The 22,180-nt window shown below is 38.8% G+C and overlaps 1 protein-coding gene across 1 annotated transcript in view; it reads right to left on the reverse strand.

Annotated features, from left to right (window-relative positions):
* Positions 1-2,513: 2,513 nt before the first annotated feature.
* Positions 2,514-22,180, reverse strand: part of syn3 (synapsin III) — a 122,534-nt gene continuing 102,867 nt past the window's right edge. The window contains exons 7-14 of the mRNA XM_074698067.1: positions 19,352-19,414; positions 14,745-14,887; positions 14,076-14,150; positions 13,150-13,252; positions 4,851-4,982; positions 3,455-3,473; positions 3,196-3,352; positions 2,514-2,992 (exon numbers count right to left, since the gene is read on the reverse strand). Coding sequence (XP_074554168.1) covers positions 2,869-2,992; positions 3,196-3,352; positions 3,455-3,473; positions 4,851-4,982; positions 13,150-13,252; positions 14,076-14,150; positions 14,745-14,887; positions 19,352-19,414 — 816 coding nt within the window. The 3' untranslated portion in view covers positions 2,514-2,868. The remainder of the gene's footprint in view (positions 2,993-3,195; positions 3,353-3,454; positions 3,474-4,850; positions 4,983-13,149; positions 13,253-14,075; positions 14,151-14,744; positions 14,888-19,351; positions 19,415-22,180) is intronic.

Here is a 22,180-nt window from a genome sequence, read left to right on the forward strand (position 1 = left end):
GAAGGTCTGAGCTAGAAACTAAGAGACTTTGATTGTGTTTTGCATTGAGGCCAAACATTACGTTAATTTTTCTTGTGAGCAGGAAACAACATACTGCTGCAGTACATTAACTGTTAGCTTAATGCTAGACTTTTCCAAGCCCTTTTTCAATAGTGACACCACTGCGCAATGTCCTGCAACACCTCTGGAGTTGTGAGGAAACTACAGCCCTCCTTAAATAAACTCTAAATGTTTCAGCTGTCTGAATAGGATGGTTAAAATTCTTACTTTTGTGTCAACATGCAATTCCAACTCAGTATGGTGTTTAGAAGATGTCTGCTTTGCTACCATGTTCACATCATTTTAACAAAAGCTCAAGAACAATGAAAGATTTCCTTTCTCTCCGTGGGAGTTTAAGCACACTCAAGAGTCTCAAAACTTCACTCCTTACTGTTTCCCTTGATACACATAGTAGAAGTAATTATGATACAAGTTCCCTACTGAAAATCAACCAAAGTGCTATTCACAGAGCACTAAAAGAAGAAGAAGAAGTGTAGGGGAAGATCTGGGCTGTGATGGAAGACAGTGGCTGTAAGCCCGTACAGCATTTGCACCTTCTGAAATCACACGCTCATAGGTTTCTTTGCTATGTGATTGTTTCTTGACCCAGTGGAGAGGGGTTTTTTACACGTTTTTCTTGATTAAAAAGCACTTTGGTAAAGTTTAACGGAGGAGTCACTACAGAGGCCAATATGTGTCTACAGCACATGGATGTGTGAGAACTTTAGCTGCTGGCGAGATGCTCAAAATCGCTGGTGAACCTTGAGGATTCAGTTCTCGTGCGTGATAAGGAACAGTTTCAGGTACGATATTGCCGTAGACGTCTGTGAACAGCTTGATGGCTGTGAGTCACTTAAAATAACCCGAAGAAGTTTCACTTGATAAATAAACATACAACCCGAAAAGGAACATTTTCACTTATTGAACAAACAAACTATAGAATAATGACTAAATATCAAGCACTATGAGCTAGAATATAAGTAAGGTTACTTATTGACACTATTTACCATTAGGAAGGCCAAGCAGCTAATCCACATTTCAGGAGGCTTTATTTATTTATTTTTTTAGATACACCCATCTCTACTCTGAACTTCAAACTGCACTGAAGTAGCTAAAATGTCCACCTCAGGCTTTAAAATCACCAGTGCCAGAAAACTTTAATGAAACTTCAACCCCAGTTTGAAGGAGTTAGGATGGTATGTCAAATGTTGAAAAAAACAGATTTTGAAGGTTTTTGAATCACTTGAAGCCCATAATTACTTGAAATCGGTGCAGACACAATAGTTTCATATGAAAATGATTCATAAGAAATCTCATAAGTGGTAAGATGGAGGCATGTATTCAACAGGTTGGGGTCTCCTTTACTGTAAGTTTTGTATCCGTCATATGTTAAGAGTGGATGGTCGAGTAGGGATGGGTTCCAAATAAGGTACTTTATAGGGGTTGACCAAATTCAGTCAAAAATACCGGGTACTGAATCACGTAAAAACAAAAGGTACCATTTTTAGGTACCTAAATGCATCCTTGTAACTGTGAGGGAGTTGAAGAGTAGGTGATTTTCCATGCTGGACATTAACACAGTATTGCAAGGTTATATATTGAAGAATACATATGTTAAATTGAAAATATATGTATATTTATTATTTAAAAAAATGATATTTTTACCACATAAACAAAGTACCAACAATTGGTACTGTTGAGTATCGATACTGATTGCTAGGTATTGAGCATCGGTAAGATATCGTTTCAAATGAAAAAGGTACCCATCCCTATCAAGAATGCAGGCAGACCAGTTCAGCACCCGGACTTTACTGCTCCTGGGTCATGCTGTTCTACAATGCTCAGAATGTGGTTTTGTGTTGTCTTTCTGAAACATATCAGTATTTCCTGCAGAAGATCTTACCTGAATGGCAGCATATGTTGCTCCAAACCTGTATTTATTGTACTGCCCTTCTACATGTGTGAGCCACCTATGCCAGGGGCACTCAGACCTCTTCACAACATGGTCACTGTCAGTGGAATGGCAGTTTAAAAAGTTGACGTTCTCTTCTTCAGATTATCAAGATTTTTTTTTGAATGATATTACAATAATTAATTCATGCTGGAGAGCACTATTCCAAAACTGTTAAACTGTTTCCTCGCACAGTCTAACACTAAGCAGTGAACGCCGTCCCATTGTTATCGTTGACAGACTCTGTCTTTCTAGATTGTCCTTTTTATCTGTAGCCATACCATTATCATACTGGAAGTTCAAGCCTGTGCCCCTGTCACAAATTTAAAATGGTTTTATATTTTGAATAAAACAGAAAAATATGATAGCTTTCACAGTCTTTGCACTATTGCCAATAAAAGCTTGAGTTTACATAAGTGGCAAATCATCAGACTTCTTTTTTGTCAACATTTTTCACAGTGTCTTGACCCCTTTGGAAATGTGAGTATTTCTATACTGTTTCCTTACTTTTTTTTTTTTTTTATACTATCTAAAACTTTGCATTTCATTTTTTATTAGATTAATCCAAGCAGCTCAATATCCTTATCTGTGTTTGGTGTGGTGTTCGACGTACTTTGACATCCTAAGGGTTGCATTTTTGTGACCTTCATCTCAAACCTCCCAAAGTTCTTGGCCTTTCTAGTGATAAATAAACTGCAGATCTAAGAACAGAGGGTTGCACCAGGTTGTCAACTTCACAAACAGTGAGAAGGAGGAGAAGGAAGCTGTGGCTCAAAGAAGGAGACTCTGTTATAGATTTACCAGTCTAGGTTTTGTGTTGTTTTTGATGATGTTTCTTCAAACCTGACATTGCACAGAAAGATGGAGCTTCTGGGGTTTTAGTCAGAGAAGAGGCTAGCGAAGGACTGTCTGAGACTGCGGATGGTTTCAGCTTTGGCCTCGTCGTCAGTCAGGCTTCCTCGTAACGTCTCTGTGAAGGTGTTGGTCAGTGACTGGGATTTGCTGTGTAGAAAGGACAACAGAAGTCAGAAACATAGATCATATGCCATCATAAAAATAAACCTCAGCTTGACAAATGCTCTTTACACCAGAGCTATCAGATGAAACACTCGCATAGAAAATGTAAGATTTAGCAGAGTGAGATCTAAAATATTACTGCACACACTGTCACATTGATGGCTCAAATGAACTGACTGTCAGCCTACTTCAGCTGTGGTGACTGTTTCTGAGCTCCAGGCCCAGAGGTAGCTGGGATGGGACCGGGCTGGAAAGCCTGGCTGGGTGAGGTGGTGGCTGACCGGGCTCGCTGAGGTGAACCCTGGGCTGACTGGGATGGAGAGGCAGAGGCAGAGCGGTTTCCCCCTGTAGCGGGTACAAGCAAAAGTCCATAGGTTCTAAAAATTTGACAGCAGGTACTGTGTTGGACTATAACAACAAAAAACTAACGGATCCATTGACTCTTACCTCGTCTGGGTTGTGTGGTCTGTGGACAAAGAGATACGCGTCATTACTGATTATTACGTGAAAAAGGCCAGAAATCTACAACTACTGATGACGTGAATCAAATTTTGTTGATCAGAAAACATTTTAAAAGACAATTATTTATGGAGTTTTTATTAAAGCAAAAAAAAAGTAAACATGACCTCATTGGCATCATTTGTAAATTAAGTTTGTAGATATCATATTGTAATCCATATGGCACAACAAGATTAAGGCAGTTTTGGAAGTAACATTATGTTTGAAAGAAGGAAAGAAAGGAAGAAAGAAAGAAAGAAAGAAAGAGAGAAAGAGAGAAAGAAAGAAAGAAAGAAAGAAAGAAAGAAAGAAAGAAAGAAAGAAAGAAAGTTCTAAAAGAAGAAAAAAGAAAGAAGGAAAGAAATAAAGAAAGACAGTTCTAAAAAAAGAAAAAAGAAAGAAAGAAAGACAGTTCTAAAAAAAGAAAAAAGAAAGAAAGAAGAAATAAGAAAAAGAAAGAAAGAAAGTTATAAAAAAGAAAAAAGGAAAAAAGAAAGAAAGTTGAAAAAGAAAGGAAGAAGGAAAGTATGAAAGAAAGAAGAAAGAAAAAAAGACAGAAACAAAGAAGTAAGAAAGAAGAAAGAAGATAAAAGAAAGAGAGAAAGAAAGAAAGAAAGAAAGAAAAAAGACAGAAACAAAGAAGTAAGAAAGAAGAAAGAAGATAAAAGAAAGAAAGAAAGAAAGAAAGAGAGAAAGAAAGAAAGAAAGAAAGAAAGAAAGAAAGAAAGAAAGAAAGAAAGAAAGAAAGAAAGAAAGAAAGAAAGAAGATAAAAGAAAGAGATAAACCAGCACTTGCTGTGATGAAGCGTGCAGATAGTGGTGTACAGAAGGGATTATTAGCCCATGCAGTAATTTCCACTACAGAGTCATGTCTGCTTTTTTTAAAGACCTCATGCACCTCAAGACCTTACAAAGACCAGGCCCATGAGGGCTGTGTTGTTCTTTAGCATCCTACCTTTTAGAAATGTCTTCAATTTTTTACAAATCACATTGCTGACCTGTTTCAAATGAACCTGAATAGTTAGAGAGATATTCATTCTGTTCTATTTTGCAGTTTCTATTTATTTTAAGTATATTATAGTATAAGTATATTTATACAACTTTACTTTTCAAATGTTTTCTCAACTTAGCCTAGCTGCTAAACTTAGAGCTCTATGCCTCAACAGCAGATAGCTTCTTAGTTTTGTTAATGGGAGTAATATTAACAGCAGCAGCTGCCACACTGCATTCATAATGTGTGTGTGTGTGTGTGTGTGTGTGTGTGTGTGTGTGTGTGTGTGTGTGTGTGTGTGTGTGTGTGTGTGTGTGTGTGTGTGTGTGTGTGTGTGTGTGTGTGTGATTGTACCTTTACAGAGGAAGGCTGAGGTGTAGAAACTCCCAGCAGCACCTTGGCCATCTTGTTAATGATGAGCTCTGTGATCAGCTGTTTATCCTCCTCCACATGTTCTCCAATCAGAGGCATGGAGCTGTCCATCACCTGCAGAGACAGAAAAGAAAGCATCCAATCAGAATCCTGGACGACTGTTTCTGGAGGTAAAAATGAACGGAAAAATAAACCCACCACTTATGTCCACCAGATGGCAGAGTTACATTTCTTATAGTGGAGGAGAGTAGAAGTGAGCAGAAAGAAAATGTAATGTTAGGAATAATGGGCTGTTTGGGGTTTTGCCAGCATGATGACTCATTTTACAGAAATCCCAGGAAATATATGCTTTGCAACACTGGAGGATGGCCATAAATACTATTTATATACTGAGCCTGACTTTGGTGATGGTTCCCATGCACTTTCATGCTCCTCTGAAAGCATCTTGTTCTGCGTCCATCCTGCCACATCGTCTACAAGAGCTGCAAAATCCACTGTAAGATAGTTCATCAGTGGAAGAAAAACAGGATGGATTTTCTCTCTCATGCTCTCATTTTAGTTAGAAATCTATGAAAGACACAAGTTCCTCAGTCCTCTGACTTGATGAGTTGTCATTTGTAGGTCAAGATAACATAAATCTTTATTTAAAGGGCTCTTTCCAAACAATAGATGAACTAAACAAACACATCTCATCCTTAAAGCTAACAGCTGTTTCTCTGCACCACCAAAATGGGTGACAAAGGATCCAAAATAATGTGGGAAGCAAACACATTGTGACTTTATCTGTAAATATTATCTTGCCCAGTATATATCTTGGAATAGCATCCGCTAATTAATTAACCCAGAAGAAGGAGTACAAAAGAATTCTTTCCCACCACTAGAGCTCACATGCACTCACATGTGCACTGCAGACCCACAAAGCACATGGAGCTCAGGGACCTGACGTCCTCCCTGAGGACCAAAACAAACATGAGCATGGAAGTGTGGCTGCTGGGGCTGCTGGTTTTGGATGCAGATGCCGTGTGTGGTGGATGAGACTGCTGCGCCGCGCCCCGGCCACAGCGCAGAGGAAGCATGAATGTGCTGATCTTCATGTACACAGCGTACGCTGCTATGTACTGCAGAGAAATCCTCAACAACTGCAGAAGCTTATTATGCCAAACTTTAAAGCTGTTTTTATCAGTGGCATCATTTTTATTAGATTCAAAAGTCATTTATCCCAAAAGAGTGATTCTAGGGGAAGCAGCTTGAAAAGAAAAATGATTTTTGAGGTTTTTTTGTCATTCAAATTGACCCCCTTCTATGGTGACGGGCACAAGGTTTTGCAAAGCCAGAGATATTTTGTGGCTGAAGTTACTCCTCCTATATTGATACACTGCCCTAAGAAATTAATTGCAATTAAATTTAGCTCTTAATGAACTATGAATGAGGGTGTTAACTTTTAAACACAGATACAAGGTACCAATGCTGGATGTCCATACTGAACTTTATAACCGTTAATCATTAATTTGTTGTAAAGATCCCTGAAGACTTCTGTAAACTGCTCCCAATAAAAAATATTGGGTAAGATCTTCACAAGACTTGCTGAAATTGAGATGATGAGGTTGCAACACAACGATCTCCAAATTGGTAAGTGATACATTGTAGGGACAGCTCTCTAACATCAAAGTTTGCCCATGACCCTGCCCAACAGGCCTACAGAGCACTGGCCAATCGGAGGGAAGGGGGTTTGTGAAGTGGGTAGCCTTAAAGAAACAGCCTACAACGGAAAACAAAAATATATACATATATACAAATATATATATATATATATATTTTGAGGCCGTAAAAGACAAAAATGCTACTATATTGGGTACTGTAGGAGCAATACAAAACTTGACCCCCCCTTCAAAAAATAAACAAAAATCTCTGAAGATACATGTAGTCATGGAATACTAAAGGTAGACTGATAAAAAGTAGGCTGGGTTCACATTTCTGAAAAACAGCCCTATACTCCAAACCACAGACTGTATAAAACATGGACGTAGCCTCCGCGACATCACTTGTCTGTTCCTGAATCAGTAAAATGAAGCCAATCCGGGGAAACAGCCACAATTGATATGACGGTGGCTGTGCGTTTCCTTTCGAACAGCTACAGGGCGCCCGCCATTCACATGATCTGAGCTGTGCCTCTGATTGGACAATCAGATGATCCTAATAACTTCTAAACTGCCAAGTTAGGAAAAAAAAATGTGTACCGTACAATGTGTGCTAACAGTGAAATCAGCGTTTTAGACCCAAGCTGTTTTTTGAACCAGGCTGTAAATATAATTTTTCTGCAGCCAGCCTCAAGCGGATTCTTGACAAACAGCAGCTTTTGGCACTTCCACATAGGCTTCATGTTTACTAATTGGATGTTGCCCCTTGCTCCAGAGAGAATCAGAACTTTGACTGAAGCGATTATCCTTCTCCAAACAGGGTGGCCTTGCTTTAGTAATCTATAAACATGATCAAGTCAACCAAGTTTCTCATGGGACTGAGCTGTTATTTAATGTTATTTAAGAAGAAGTGCCTGGCCTCAGCAGAGAGTATACTATACTTAATGGGCTGTGAGGTTACAGCTATGTGCAGAACATTCTGAAATCGGTTATTGTTCAGGCATAGAGAGCACAAACTTCTAAAAACTTATTCTGCTTCATTGTTTTTGCCTTTAGCACTGATGTTGGAAGGCGTTTTCGTACTTATTAATCTTGTGCACTGAAGGCCAATGCTCAATTCATTCTCTGCTGCCCCAAAAAGATCTACTTGTGTGTCATTAAAGTGCAATGAATAGTTGACAAATGGCTTTAAACATTAAAACTTGCCAGCTTGGAAATTTTAAATTAAGTTAAACGAGAAGCCACAGAGTGATCACATATTTCAAGATTTGGCAGGATCAAAAGCAGCCAAAAATATAAAGCCATTAAAACCAGTTGATGCTGCTGCCTGGCTTAGTAAGCTAGCTGACCTAGCTGCTGCTAAATGTAGTTAGTCTTGATTTCTGCTCCCACACCTGCTGTTACCAAAAAAAATAATTTGATGATTCAGGTGCCACTTAGACCTTAGAAAAACTTTCAAAATAGAAGTCTATTTTACTACACGAACATGCAAGGTATGGATTTTTAATAATGCATTCTGTTAAATCTCACACTTTGATATATTCCATGGGGATATATCAAAGTTCCTTCCAAAAGTATATCTTTTTTTAGGGACTAGCCAAGCTTTCCTTTTAAAACCTCAGCTGGGTTCCTTCTTGATGATAAATCTGCACCCAGCGCCATGTTTCACGTGCAAACACATGAAACCACATCATAAATCTAACACCTTCAACACGACCAGACTTTTTCATGCTGTCTTTTATGTAATGATCCTGGAGGATCCAAAGTACAGAGAAGTTATTTAAACTGTTTTTCTCTGTTTTGTTTTTGAGAGCAATCTAAGGTCCAAACATTTGGGTTCATACTGTTCTTCCTTCTCTGAGCACCCAGCGTCCTGGCGAGGATTTGGTGGTGAGGTGGGGTGTGGCACAGTGTTTTGACCAGTTGAGTCATTACCATAGGGGACTGAGCAGAGGCCTGGCAAGCCACCACGAGGCTCCACTTCAAACAGTGTGTGGTGGAGGGCAGAGCCGGGATCCACCCTGCTGATTTATTAGGACACACAGTCACCAAGCAGGAGACAGGAGCTTCCACCAGCCGTTTTAGCTCTTGAACGCAGACACATAACATGTTATTCTGCACTTTGACCGAGCTGTGCAGAGCTCTGTTTGGACAATACACCCTGCTGCATGAGAGAAATTACAAAGCACAATGTGTGAAATGTGCTCATTCACAATTATAGAGCAATTTTGGTGCAGGGAAAGGTTGTTTAAATGGAACCAAAAACCAGCTCTAAGATTAAAATATTTTCTTCACTCTTCTCTCCTCTGTTTAGCTCTAAGACCTAAGGCCTTTAAAAGTTATTTAAAATTTGAAAATGCAATAAAAAAAAATTAAAAAGTTTTTTTAGTCTTAAAAATCCAATTACCATAGTTAAGGGGCATGAATTATTTACTTATTTGGCAGCTGTTAGAGCTGCTTTCAAGCCTTCAAGTCCTCATTGTTCCAGAGCTACATCCACACGTACACAGATATTTCTGAAAACAGATATTTTTCTCCTTTATGATTTATTGAAAAAATTGTGTCCACTCAGATTTTTCTTTTGGACTATCTTAAGACACACAAGAAAATGCAGACATGGTTGAAAGTGTCTTCATAAGCATGCAAGGCCAGTAAGTAGTGAGAATGTTTTTTTCAGTCTGTCACATCAAACACCAAAGTAAAAAGTTACACATATATGTGTGGAGTTTCCTCTTGAGCCCATGGTTATTGCAAACAGGGTTCTTTAAAGAGGGGGTATTGTGCTTTTTATTTATTAATTTTTTAAAGGCTTTCCACTAGCCCTGTGGAATCCCAGCTGCGGCTTTACATAATTCACGTTAACTTTTTTTGTCTAATGCTGGTGTTCTATAAAAGTCTTACTTTGCATAACTGCATTTGTGTCTTTAAAGAGGGGGCATTCAGGGATTTCAACAACAGATAAGTACTGTATATAGCAATCAGAAAATCTGCACAGGTCTGAGTTTAGACAGCCAGCACAGTTACTTTATATTAGTATTCAAAATATGAAGAAGCCCTGCACCCCCTCTTTAAACATTTTTTATCTGCTTTATGATATCGCCTTTTGTAGTCTTTCTACATTCAGGTTTTGTAGAAAGGCTTTCACACATAGGGGTTTGCTGTTATGCTTACTCAATTTCAGCTTGATGTTTTATTGTTTTAATTATTTTGGAGGTTCTTTTTTTGTTGCTGTTGTTTTGTTTCCCTGGTTGTTGTTTTTTTCTCTATTAATATTTATTTTTGTGTTTTTGTTTGTTCTTTTCTCTATTTTTTTTCTCTTTGTATTATTTTCACGTTTGAAATAAAGCATTCATTCATATATATAAGACGCTGTGTAATACCTCAGCACACATTTGAGCACTTGACTCTTCAGGGCACAGATTACCCTCCATATGTTGATTCCCCTGTGTCCGAAAAACACTGTGTTGTCTCGTTTTAACAAAATGATGACATTTGACATGGCTTTTTTTTTTCTCACGTGTGATAATGTTGTTGGATATCATGTCATGCTATTATCTGTGCACTTCCTCGGCGCACTGAGACAAAGCTGGAGTCAAACACCAGCTGCAGTCAAGTGTTAATGAAGTGCCTCTGAGCAGCTCATTACTTTTCATTAGGGAAAGGTGCCACAGCTGATGTCTTTGTCTGGAACAAAAAACAAATTCCCACTGAGATACACTCACAACTCTTCCCTGTCGTGGTTAATTAAATTCCATCATGCTGAAGGGACAGAGAGAAGGAGGGACACTCAGATATAAGGCAGATCAGGAGGAGGAAGAGTTGCCTGTCAGAGAACACTGTTACTCGACTGTGTCACTAGTTTGCTCTTCAACAACACATCTCTGGGGATGGTGAGGTATTTCCTGAGAAACTCGAGTTAAAGGTTTATTTTTTCACTGCTTACCTCAACCAGATAATAAAAACTGTGATGTCATCTCCTGGTTCTATATTTATGCCCATCAGAGATTACAGACAGGCCTGTTTCCTCAGATATGAAGACTTGGGGATGATACAACTACGTATACTTTACTTTCCCTGAAAGGGTACAACCCTTAAACTAAATATTATATGAACATTTTCCACAACCACCTGCTTTATACCCCCTTCTTCTCATGTCAGGGCCAAGGTAACAGCTGATCCTTTAAGATATTTCATACTTCTTTTTTTCAAAGGGGCTGTGAGGAGTTTGAAAGTGATCTTGAAAAGGCTTCCTATATACCTGATCGTAATCCACACTTTAAAATGAGATTATCAGCGCCAATATTGCTGGTTACAGGTTATTTTGTCTCTATGATGACACCATGCGGGCTGACAAAGTTTAGCAGTGAGAAGAGATAAAACACAGAGATCTGTGTTTTTCTCTGCTAAAAATGATTTCTGTGACTGATTTTGTAGTGATGGTGGACACAGGAGCCTAACTGTCAGACAGAAAAAGGACAGAAGAGGATAAGAAAGATAAATGGGAGAGTGATACAGCCCAGGCTAAAGGCTAGTTGATTTGTTACAAGCTATTCAGATCTTATTTTTGTCTTTAAACAACTTGAAACAACATTTTTTTCTGGACTGGTCAGTTGATTGTATTAAGTCTAAAAAGACATTCTTTGCCGAAAATAAGCCAAAAACACTTGATTCGATTTCAGTTTCTTGCTGTGACGGCTGTCAAATGGCTGAGTCTGACACATAATTTAACTAATTTCTCTAAGACTCTGAGCATTCATCTTGGTTTAAGTGTCTCCTCTTCTCAGAATCTTTCCAACTCTTCACTTTCGTCAATGAGCCACAACTGCCCATTAGCAGGTCTCTGTTTCATTGCTTTCATCCCTTGAACAACTTTTGGGAGGTCGTGACCGCTGCAGGCTGGGAATACCTCACAGTAGCTGCAGTTTTGGAGATGCTCTGAACCAGTTCATGACAAAGTTTCTTAAGTCTTCATGCTTGGCCATTTTCCCTTTTTCCAACACATCAACTATGAGGACAAGATGTTTACGTCCAGTCTGACATATCCCACCCACCAACATGCCATGATGATAAGTTAATCAGTGTTCTTCACTACTTGTCAGCTGTCCAATTGGTATAGTTGATCAGCGTACATTTGCTATTTAAAGCTCGTATTAGAATGTCGTTCCTGTGTGTGTGGATGTTGGAGACTAGTGCTGCTCTCTGCCTTCTGCTCTGTTCATAGCACCTTCAGTTTCTGATTTCCTGTGTAACAAAGACCCCATGCTGCCTGAACATGTCACAGTGACTTTTGGACACTTTTTGTGTGGAAATCAGATTATTCTGTGCTATTTCGAGCCAGAAACTGTGATCTTTTGATGGTCAAGCTGTGCTGGTTGTGCCTATGCACAACAGGGTGTGTTTAAAGTGAGCAGCTTCTTCTGGCACATATTCTGACCCATATTTTGGATCTGATCTCATCCATCCATCTATCTATTTTCTGAACCACTTATCCTGTTCAGGGTCGCGGGGGGCTGGAGCCTACCCCAGCTGTCATTGGGCGAGAGGCAGGGTACACCCTGGACTGGTCGCCAGTCAATCGCAGGGCATCGCATCTCATATAAGGTTAAATTTAAGGATTAAGGATGAAACAAATATCCAGTGTAAAAGTGAAACCATGATGTTGCTGTCAAACTGCATTCCTGTCTGAGTCAGACCAAATATGGTCCTCCATTTAACCAATCTTTTTCAGTTTCCCCTTGTGACAGGATGTGACTAACTTTAGATGCATTTGGTGTTGAGCAGGTAGCTTGTTTTGGCTCAGAGCTTTGCAGAAAGCAGCTGTCTGGTTAAGCTGCTCTTCAATACTGAGGGAAGTATTTCAGTCTTTGGCACTTAACGCTTAAAGCTAATTTTGTGTTTTTGCTGTTTGGTGCTGGCCAGAAAGCAAACAGAAGATTCATCACCTGTTTTCTCCATAAACAGTCGACCTGTTTGGTGCAGAAACCAAACAACATGGATAGTTTTGGGCTCAAACTCTTCTCCAATAAAGTTTGATTCCAACTGCACTGGAAAAATGGGAACCCCAAAACTAAAAGAAACCCTCAACCTCAAAGAAAAACCTCCAACAAATTGGTTGTAAAAGGTTACGCAACAAACCTTTAATCTGCACTTTAAAGGACAAATGTCTGGAATCCAACCTCGACCAGCTGACTCAGAAAAAACAGGCTGTGTTGATAGACACAGTGAGTCAACCACTGAATGCTGATCTTGTTTTCATTTTCTTGGTTGTGTTTGGTCTACAGACAGATTGTTCTTTCATTGCTTTGGTCATCAGGGATCACTAAGTCTGGCACCACCCTTCCCTGCTATAAGAAGTATTACCAGCAGGGGAGGGAGACTGAATCAATGCTAACATTTACTGGATTTGCTGATTGGTTTTTCATCATGCAACCCTTCTAAAAAGTGGACCACAGAAGACCTCTGTTGGTCTGGTCCTAATACATTTCTAATTGGAATCATTGGGAACTCAGGTTTGAAAGAGTTCTGAGTCAAATTACTTTATCATCTGTTTTCCTAATGGAGAGTTTCAGAGTCTTATCCTTGAAGCTTTGTTGATTATTTTCTGTTGTGTGATCTGAAGTTGGAGGTTATTCTGACAAACTTGCCTCAATGATATAGTCGTTGCCGTCTTTTCCATGGACAGCCTTCACTGCACAGATATCCAAGCCCCCAAACATCTCAGCGCAGGAGTCCACCCACATCCGGTATCTGGAACACAGTGACACAAAATAATGATTAACACACTACACACCCAGCAGCCTCTGGTGTTCTCAGGAGGATGTGTTGAGGTACTTTATCAACCAAAGGGATTAAGGTTTAAATTTAGTTAGCACTCTCCAGATATCCAGAACCTTTTGGTTGGCAGTCCCAGTCTTGTGATTCACATCGGTGTAGTAACTCCTAAACATTTATCTTCTTTGGGCTTTTAAACAGGAATAAGTCTCTCTCAGCTCCTGGTGCTATGGATGAAAGGGTGACCGTGTAAACTTGAGACTTCCAGCTGAATCTAGTGGTGGATAACAAGTTTACAACAGCTGTTGAAACACTGATCGAGTTGGAATGTATCCTTGTTTAGTTTCTTAAATATACATGAGAAAATATTTTCACCAGACCTCTAAAAAGTAGTTAATCAACAGGGTTGCTTTTTCAGCCAAAACACCAGTCGATCTCTGCTGTCTTCAAGCTTTAGACAGTGGAGATCAACTGATGTTTTGCCAGTAGAAGATGATTCAAAAGGCCTGAAACAGGCTCAGCATAGAACAATGGTCTGATGGTCCAGTGAAGTGCTTTCATGTTTTATCAGGCCTTGATGGAAACATAGACAACAATAGGAAACAGGAACCACCTACTTCCTGGATAAGTACTTGTAGTTTGAAATTCTTTAGTCCCTGGAACTTTTGGTTGATAAAGGATTTTGTCTTTTAGCTTTTAAAGTTATTAAATTATGAATTTGAACTGTAACAGTGTCATAAAGAACATCTGCAAAGCAACAGGCCAGCATCTTTCCAGCCACATCTCTGAGTCAGCTCACCTGTCAGTCATGGCGATCTGTTCCAGCATGGCCGAACCTGTGTTCGCCTTCCAGTTCCCAGAGATGGACGTCCTCCTGCAGTCAAAATGAAACAATTTAATCACCGACCATGACTTCCACACCACTCTTTCCACACCTACTCTGTGTCTGTGTCAGAGCTGTTTTGGACGTGCTTTCATGGTGAGTCCACGGGGAAAAGGAGATGAGATAAGACTTGGCTCGTCTGTTTTTTTCTGCTTGTGGTTAAGTAATTGTTTAGATAGAAAGACTTTGTTAAAAGGAATGTTGAAGGGTTTTGACTCATATTCTTTGTTCTCAGATGGACCTACAGTCTCTTGCTCCCAAAAGGGTGTGTGGGTTTGAAGGAAGAATGGGAGCATGACTCTGCAAAGATTATGAAATCTTAGAATCAAAGGACACATGAACTCCTTGCTAAGGTTTGTGTAACTGTTGCAATTTTTGAAGACATCTTCAAGCAGGCAACAGTTTTGCCAATTTCTCAAATTTTTATAAGAAAATTTTTAAAATAAAAGCTTCTTATTTCTGACTAATCATTATGCAAAAGAGGGGTTATAATTTTGGTGACCTGCGTTGAATGTGTTAAATATTCACTACCTCTGTTTATGGCTCCAGTTGTCACTTTTATTATGTTAGTGGTGACCATCTTACATGTAAGCCTTGTAGTTGGTGCCGATCTTCTGGATGCGGATGTCGTACTTGGACTGCACGTAGGGCTCGGTGGTGGCATAGGTCCCAGCCAGGGCCACCACGCTGGTGATGTCCTGAAAGTCCTGTTGGTTTTCAACTTTGATCTGTGGGAGAGAAACCACTCGTTAGTGAGCAGCAAATTAAAAAGCTCGCGTCAAAGCTGTTGGTGGCTGCTTTTTAAAAAAAATCCCACAGGAATTTCACACTTGTACACTGGCGGGGATAATGAAGGGTCCCTGAATGGAAACATTGCCAGGGGTTGCTTTGAAATACGTCACCTCGCTGCCATCAAGTGATTAGACTGTAGACACAGACTGAGGGGAAATGATGCAATGGGGCACAAAATGTGGCACTCAGAGAGAACTTTAAGGTATTTTCCACTATAACGTTTGCTAATTAGGGAATGATGAAGTGTGACATGGTAACATTTGAAGAGAAGAACTCAGTCCCCTCAATAAGCTGGCAATACTGTATAGATTTTTACATTCATATACACACATTAATGGCATCTTGACTACATTTCCCAGAGATCATCTGCTATTTGAACATCTGTATCCTCAGTCTTCTTCTCTTGATGATGTTTCTGTATTTTAGTTTTTTTTTCTTTTCTATATCTCTTTGACAATGTTGATGCACAGATTGACCATTTAAACTCTGATAGGTCATGGGAAATGTAGGGTCTTTGCTGACAAACTCATTAACCAGCAGCTATGACATATGGCAAACTGTCAACACCTAGTAACTTAGATGCTAAATGATTCAGTCCAGAGCTTCACTCACTCATCACCATCTTCCGTCCCTGGTCTACGTTGCTGACATGGATTAGAAAGACTGAAGTGCCAAAATGAAATAGGATGAACAAAGACTTTAGCTGTACTGCTTCTGTTCTACTGTTTAACATGGAAACATTTTGTTGAATTTTATGGTTATTGACTTAAAAAATGGTTAAAAAAATGGGAAAGTGGTAGTTGTTTCTCTCATTAAAAATTTGGGAAACCATTGCATTGACTTTGGACCCTTATGAGGTCTTTGGACTTGCTGTGTTTAAGAGTTTCAGTGAAGTGCACTTTTATGAATATAAATAAATAAAAAGAACTTCAAAAGTTGTATTATTTACCCTTCATAAACAAAGGAATCCCAAAGAGCTTTACAAAAATGACGCAACCCTCACTGAAAAACCATCAAGAGACACAACAAAAAAAAACCAAACAAAAAAAAAAAACTTGGAAAATGAGGGAAGAAAAACTCAATATGACTGAGAATTGGCCCAAAAGAATAAAAGGAGCTGGTTGAAATGCCTAGAGACAGACACACTTTGATGGTTAGTGTGGTTCAATAAACAGAGTTGTTAGTTTGATTGGTAATAAAATAAAAACACTTGGTGAAACCCACATAAAGAGAGGCTCTGCTACAAATATTTCCATTAGCTTTTTAAATGATCTCATAAGGCAGACAAATTTATGAAAGCCATTTTAGTATCTGTCAGAATCACAATTTAAGGACTGTTTCTTTATGAACTGAAGCCAAGGGCACAATAGGGACAGCACACACTCTGGTGACCTAATTGCCGGACCTTAGGGAGCAGCAGCTGAGACAATTGATGCAATCTTTGAACCCTTTATATCGACCTTGGTTCTAGATTATTGCTTTTTCACTTCATTTGGGATTTTGGTTATATTATCTTAACTCTGTCCATACAGAAGAGCATCAGGGAATGATTTTTTTTTTTTTTTAACTTTAAATATCATTATTTGTGACACAAAAACACAAGCTAGCTTACATTTAAGAGACTGCAAACAGCTTGCACCAAATCCCATGTAAACTGAAATTTAAGAGAAAAACAAATGAATCTAATAAGAAGATTTTTGGTACTAATGCTATTGCAACCCAAAAAAAGACTTACTGACACTTAGAACATGGCAACAATAGAATAACAATGACTTAATAACAAATCAAGCAAGCTGACACCAATTGTTTCATAATTCTAACAAAACGTCCCAGCACCAAAGGAAGTCTACTCCAAATCAAACTAGCTGACACCAATTATTAAGATCATATTGGAGGAGAATAACCCAACAATTAGCTTTCTGGTAAGTAATTGTTACCCAAGAACAAGCTAGCTAACATTAAATGAATTAAAAGACAAAAAGAGTTAGTGACTTAAAAGTTAATGTTGTAAAAGCTAGCTGAACTTATTAACATTAAAATGAGCTAGCTCATATTACACAGATTGTAGCCTAAAAAAACAGCTAGCTAACAATAAAGAGAAAACTTACACCAATGGCACTGTAATCCCAAAGAAGAAAAACTACTAACTTAATATGCAGTTACTTAAATATATATATATTTTAAAAAAAGAGGTTACCTACACTAAAACTAAATTGAAAAAGAAAATTTAGCTCTAATGGGGCTGCAACCTAAAAACATGTGACCTGTCACCACAAAGATTACCTAAAGTCAAGCTAGCTGATAATGAAGAAACTTGGATCTTGCAAACTGCAGCTCATCTCAAAGTCCTTGTGTCCCCTGAAGAACATTAGAACATTACTAATTGGGGAATCTATTTCATGTTATACCTTTAACCTTATAACTGAGCTAAAAATAAACAAAGTGCTAAGATAAATGAGTAGCCCTGCACCTTAAATCCTGCTATGTTGCTGGGACTAATAAGTATTCATTTTGCTGACATAATTTCTTTACTAGAATGACAACTAGCCTACAGCCTTTCTTTGTACAAGAGGTACATTTATTCTGTACTTGATAAAATTAGGTATCATGACTATGTGCTTTCAGGTACCACAACGACAAAGCCTTGATGCTGAGCCCTGTAGCTGACCTGCTGGAAATAAATGGGCAGAAGTTAAAACAGCTCAAACCAACTGAATGAAGGGAAGTGAGTCACAGCTCACATCATAGCTCCAGAGGAACAACCTGATAGCTAGTGGCAGCTCTAGCGCTGTGGTGTAAGCACGCAAAGCTCCAGAGAATTACACAATTCGCCTGAGAAACCAAACAAACTGCAATGATGCAAAGAGAAAGTAAGAAGGTGAGCCAGTGAGGGTGAAATACTGGCAGAGAGATAAAGAGCCACGTCTGGTGGAGACGGTTATGTCACACTGGTTGAGTCCAGACCAAATGACGTACCTGCTAACTTGCAGGCCTGAAGGACCGAAAACAGGAAAATGACCAAGGTGTGAAAAACGTCACACTGCTACTGTTATGTCAGTTTGGTCAAGTGACAGAAGCTCGATGAAAAAAAAACATTTTTTTTTACATACAGCCTTTTATGCTGCAAGTCTAGTGGTTCTAGCATAAATTAGCCTTTTTGATGAGCTCAGTGCTTGGTAGTTTTGTCCACACACTGCTCCAACAAAAAGATAACTTTAATAAACATTAGTATTAATACTTCCTATTCAAGTTTCTTTCCTTTTTTAAACAGATAAATAGAGACATCTATTTTATGCTTGCTAACATATGCTAACATTAGCGACTGTGGTTTGTACCAGACTTTCAGGCTCCCACAGCCTTATTTAAAAAAAAAAAAAAATCAGACTGAGTTTTAATATATATCACCCAACCTTTTTTGTTTTCAAGAGGTGTTAGCATCCTCTTCCTGTTTTGGAAAACAAGAAAGTAATAAACCTTTAAACTTATTTATTGTTGGAAACTTCAGAGTCTGGTTCTGTTTAAGATTTCGTCCTGGGTTTTTTACTCCCAAGGTTTGTTCATGGTGGACTGAGTCAGGTCAGGTAACGATAATCAAAATGTTCTCTTATGTTGTGTCTTGAGGCAATGGAAATAAAGTTTGAGAAACTTTAAAGACAAGTAGCGGGCGTGTTTAGATGTATAGTTTCAGGCAAGAGCAAATAAAACAGCAATGACCTAAATCCCACATGTTCTTGATGTTCTCACAGCTCTGTGAGGTCTGAGGGGTTAAATGAGGTCCTGCTCTACAAGAGCTCGCCAAGTTCCCCTCGAGCCTTATGGGAAATTCTATAGCATGTCTGGCTTCTGAACAGGAAGCCAAACCCATCCAGACAGATGAGAGCCAAAGACATATAGACAGCGTCTCCTCCTGTGAATCTATGTAACTGAAGACCAAGAGGAGAGTAATGTGTGAATAACTCCATGACTTCAATAAGACAATAAATCAGAAGATATGAAAGCATGTTGGAAACAAATATTCCCTTCTGTTCATATAAAGACATCAGTATGACATCCATCTGGTCTACAGTTGTCTCTGCAGGAGTCACATTCAGTCTTATGATGTTGTGAGCCAGTTAGTAGAAAAGATCAAAAGAGGAGCCGCCAGTTAAGTGTTTCAGACTTCATCAGTGTGTGTGTGTGTTTGTCTGTGAGCTCTTTCAGCAAATCAGATTCAGTGAGAGTAAAGCAGGAACAGTTTTACAGCCTGATTATAAGTGTGACTTCACCATCATGAGGGATTTTGAAGATAATGTAGAAGATATCACTTGTTTTTGTCTTCTGTTTGAACCTCAGATCAGTCTAAGCTGCTGCGATAAAATCCCTTTTGACTGTTTGCATGACTGGAGGCCGGAGGAACTCACCTTTCCCATGCCAGCGTGGGCGTGTCCCATCTTGACCACCACAGGGTAGGTAGGGGATGTGACCTGCACACAGAAAACAAGAAAGTTAGAAGACTTTTCAGCCACAAGAGAGATTATAATAGAGAGTGAGGTCAAAGTATGAATGACAACAATTCAGCGTTGTGATAAGCTGGAAAACTGTTCAGGGTGAAAATTAAAGGGTCCAATCTAAAATAACATCAAAATGTGCTTTGAAGATGCTTTGAAATTAGAATCAGAGTCTGCAGTATCTAAGTTGAAAGCTCTGAAGTTGTTTCATTAGGGAAAAGATGCCACAGTAAGTGGACACACTGAGGACTGACCTCGTCCTCTAAATATACAGTCAGACTGGCATGTGGTAAACACCACAGTAAGGGGAAACCAAAAGCGGGACACCATTTCCTTTAAAATGTGTACATTGAGTGTCCAGAACCATGGCTTTGGAAAAAGTGGCTTTAATGCCATCCCACTGATCTTAAAGCTGCTCAGTTTAGGAACAAGAGGTGGAGACAGAAGAATGTTGGTTTATTACACAAAAGATTCTGGGAAGCTGTATAAGTGACCACAGCTCATAGGGATGGGTTTGTAAAAACCAGACACACCAAAAACATGTTTTTTTCTCCTAGTTTGTGGAAGTGAAGTGGGTGAAACATCAACAGATTACTTCAAACGTCCCTGTGGGTTAAACGCCCCTTGTTAAATCCACTGATATGATTGTGAATGAGATGTAATCTAAGAGGGGCTTTTCCAGCTTTCCCAAAAGGCTCATAGGCGGCAATACTTGGTTATTCAAAGGGATCTCGGGTCAGCTTTATCAGAATCAATAAGGCGTTTCAACTTCTGAGACATTGAGGTTTATAAACAAGAACAGTATGAACACTTAGACTTAGAAAAGAAAAACACATCATGCTGTGTACCCTGTATGGATAGGTCATTCCTGAAGCTTTACCCAGATAGGAAAAGAAATCTGAAACATCAATTATCTTGAAAAACATCACTGTTATTGATAAATAGAAATATCTAAAGTGTCTAAAGTGGTTAAAAGAACACATTTAAGTTAGCCACAAAGAAGCAGTGAATAAAGTGGAGTCCGGGATTGCTTCACAGTCACAGTTTGGGTGATGATTGAGAGCGAGTACTTTTAAAGAGTATAGTAAAATACAGTGTACACTAAATGCTAAAATATTTACTTCAGCTTGTTTGCTAAACTTTGCTTTATTTAACTGGGTCAGCATGCAAGGCTTCTTTTTAAATGGCACAGTGTTAAAGAAAAAAAAGCTTTAGTTTCACCGTGAGAACCTCGCCCCACACACACCAATTGAGTCATAAGTAAATCTTACAAATGAATAGATTTGTATGTATGTGGAGTTAGCAACAGTGACATGCTAAAGCTAAAAATATTCAAAAAATAGCTAAATTGGCCAAAAATAAAAACATCAACAACAAAAATACATTAGCATGCTTTCACAGATCAATATCAGGCTCTTGTGAAATTAGTGTCCTTTGGATTAACAGATTTAAGGTTTCCTGAATGCTAGCTAGCATGCTAGACCTCTGTTTGTAGTGCCATGTTAAATGAACTGAAATAAATATTTTTTGTTTTACAGAATGGCACACTCGTGATTGATCAATGAGATCAAATGGATTTGAATGCATCCAGAGTTTGCTTTATGGTAAAGCTGTTAGCAAAAAAAAACTATCAACCAAGCTAGCATGACTGTAATTGAGTGAAACCTAGCTGTGCTAAATGAGAATATTGAGAAAGAGTAGCTTGAAAAATCTTCTAACATGTTTGTTCCTGTTAAGTTAATGCAGTCATGACTAAGTTTTGAAGTGTTTCTATTTTTTTTTTTTTTCAGAAAATTCCAGACTTACAGTGTGTGTGTGTGTGTGTGTGTGTGTGTGTGTGTGTGTGTGTGTGTGTGTGTGTGTGTGTGTGTGTGTGTGTGTGTGTGTGTGTGTGTTATTTAAAAAAAAACAAACTGTTGATCTCAAATAGGATTTAATTTTATGAACATGGGACAGTATGTTCAGGCTAGGGGTAAAGGTGAAACTGTGTATGATTTTATAAGCTCAGACCTGTGAGGAGGAAGGCACCGCCTAAACAGCTGCTATCACTTCATCCAAACCCTTCCCGACAGCTGACTGGACCACACATCCTTATGTTGCTATCAGCTTGTTTTATGCAGAGCTCTGAAGAGACACCGAGCTGCACGAGGGCGTGAGCTCGGCTTCTGCTGACAAGTTCTGACAGCACAGGTTTGGCCGACATGCTGCCAAGATAAAGCGCTCTCTAATTGTCTCCATTATCACTTCATGAGTGCCAGAAAACAAGCAGGAGGGAGGAGGTAGTTCACTTTGTCATACATGCTGAAGTGTAGTCAGATAACATTTTGGAAGTGAGGGGAACGCTGACAAAGCGATGTTTGATTTAACTAAAATCTAATCTCAAACTTTTATATTAGATGCCATTCATTAGCATCATTAAATAAGCTATAATGGTAACACTTTCTGTAAATTCTAAGTCCTTTTATGAGACAACACACAAGAAAAAACTCACAAGACCTATGTATAAACACACAGCAGCAATATCAGTTTTGTAGTGAGGGGCTGAGTTCACCAGTTAAAGTCAATTATTAATAAATCGTATGGATAAGAAATACTGATCAATCACATGTTATTGTTAATGGCAACGATACAGATACAAGATGCAGCAGAACTTTAAGGGGATAACTTTTAAAAGCTTGACTTGCTGGGCACACAAACATACAGAGAATTACAATCAAGATTTTTTTTGTTTATACGAGCGGT

Source organism: Halichoeres trimaculatus, unplaced genomic scaffold (genome assembly GCF_033239565.1).
Source record: "Halichoeres trimaculatus isolate MK-OKI-2021-1 unplaced genomic scaffold, fHalTri1.1 fHalTri1_scaffold_21, whole genome shotgun sequence".
NCBI lineage: Eukaryota > Metazoa > Chordata > Actinopteri > Labriformes > Labridae > Halichoeres > Halichoeres trimaculatus.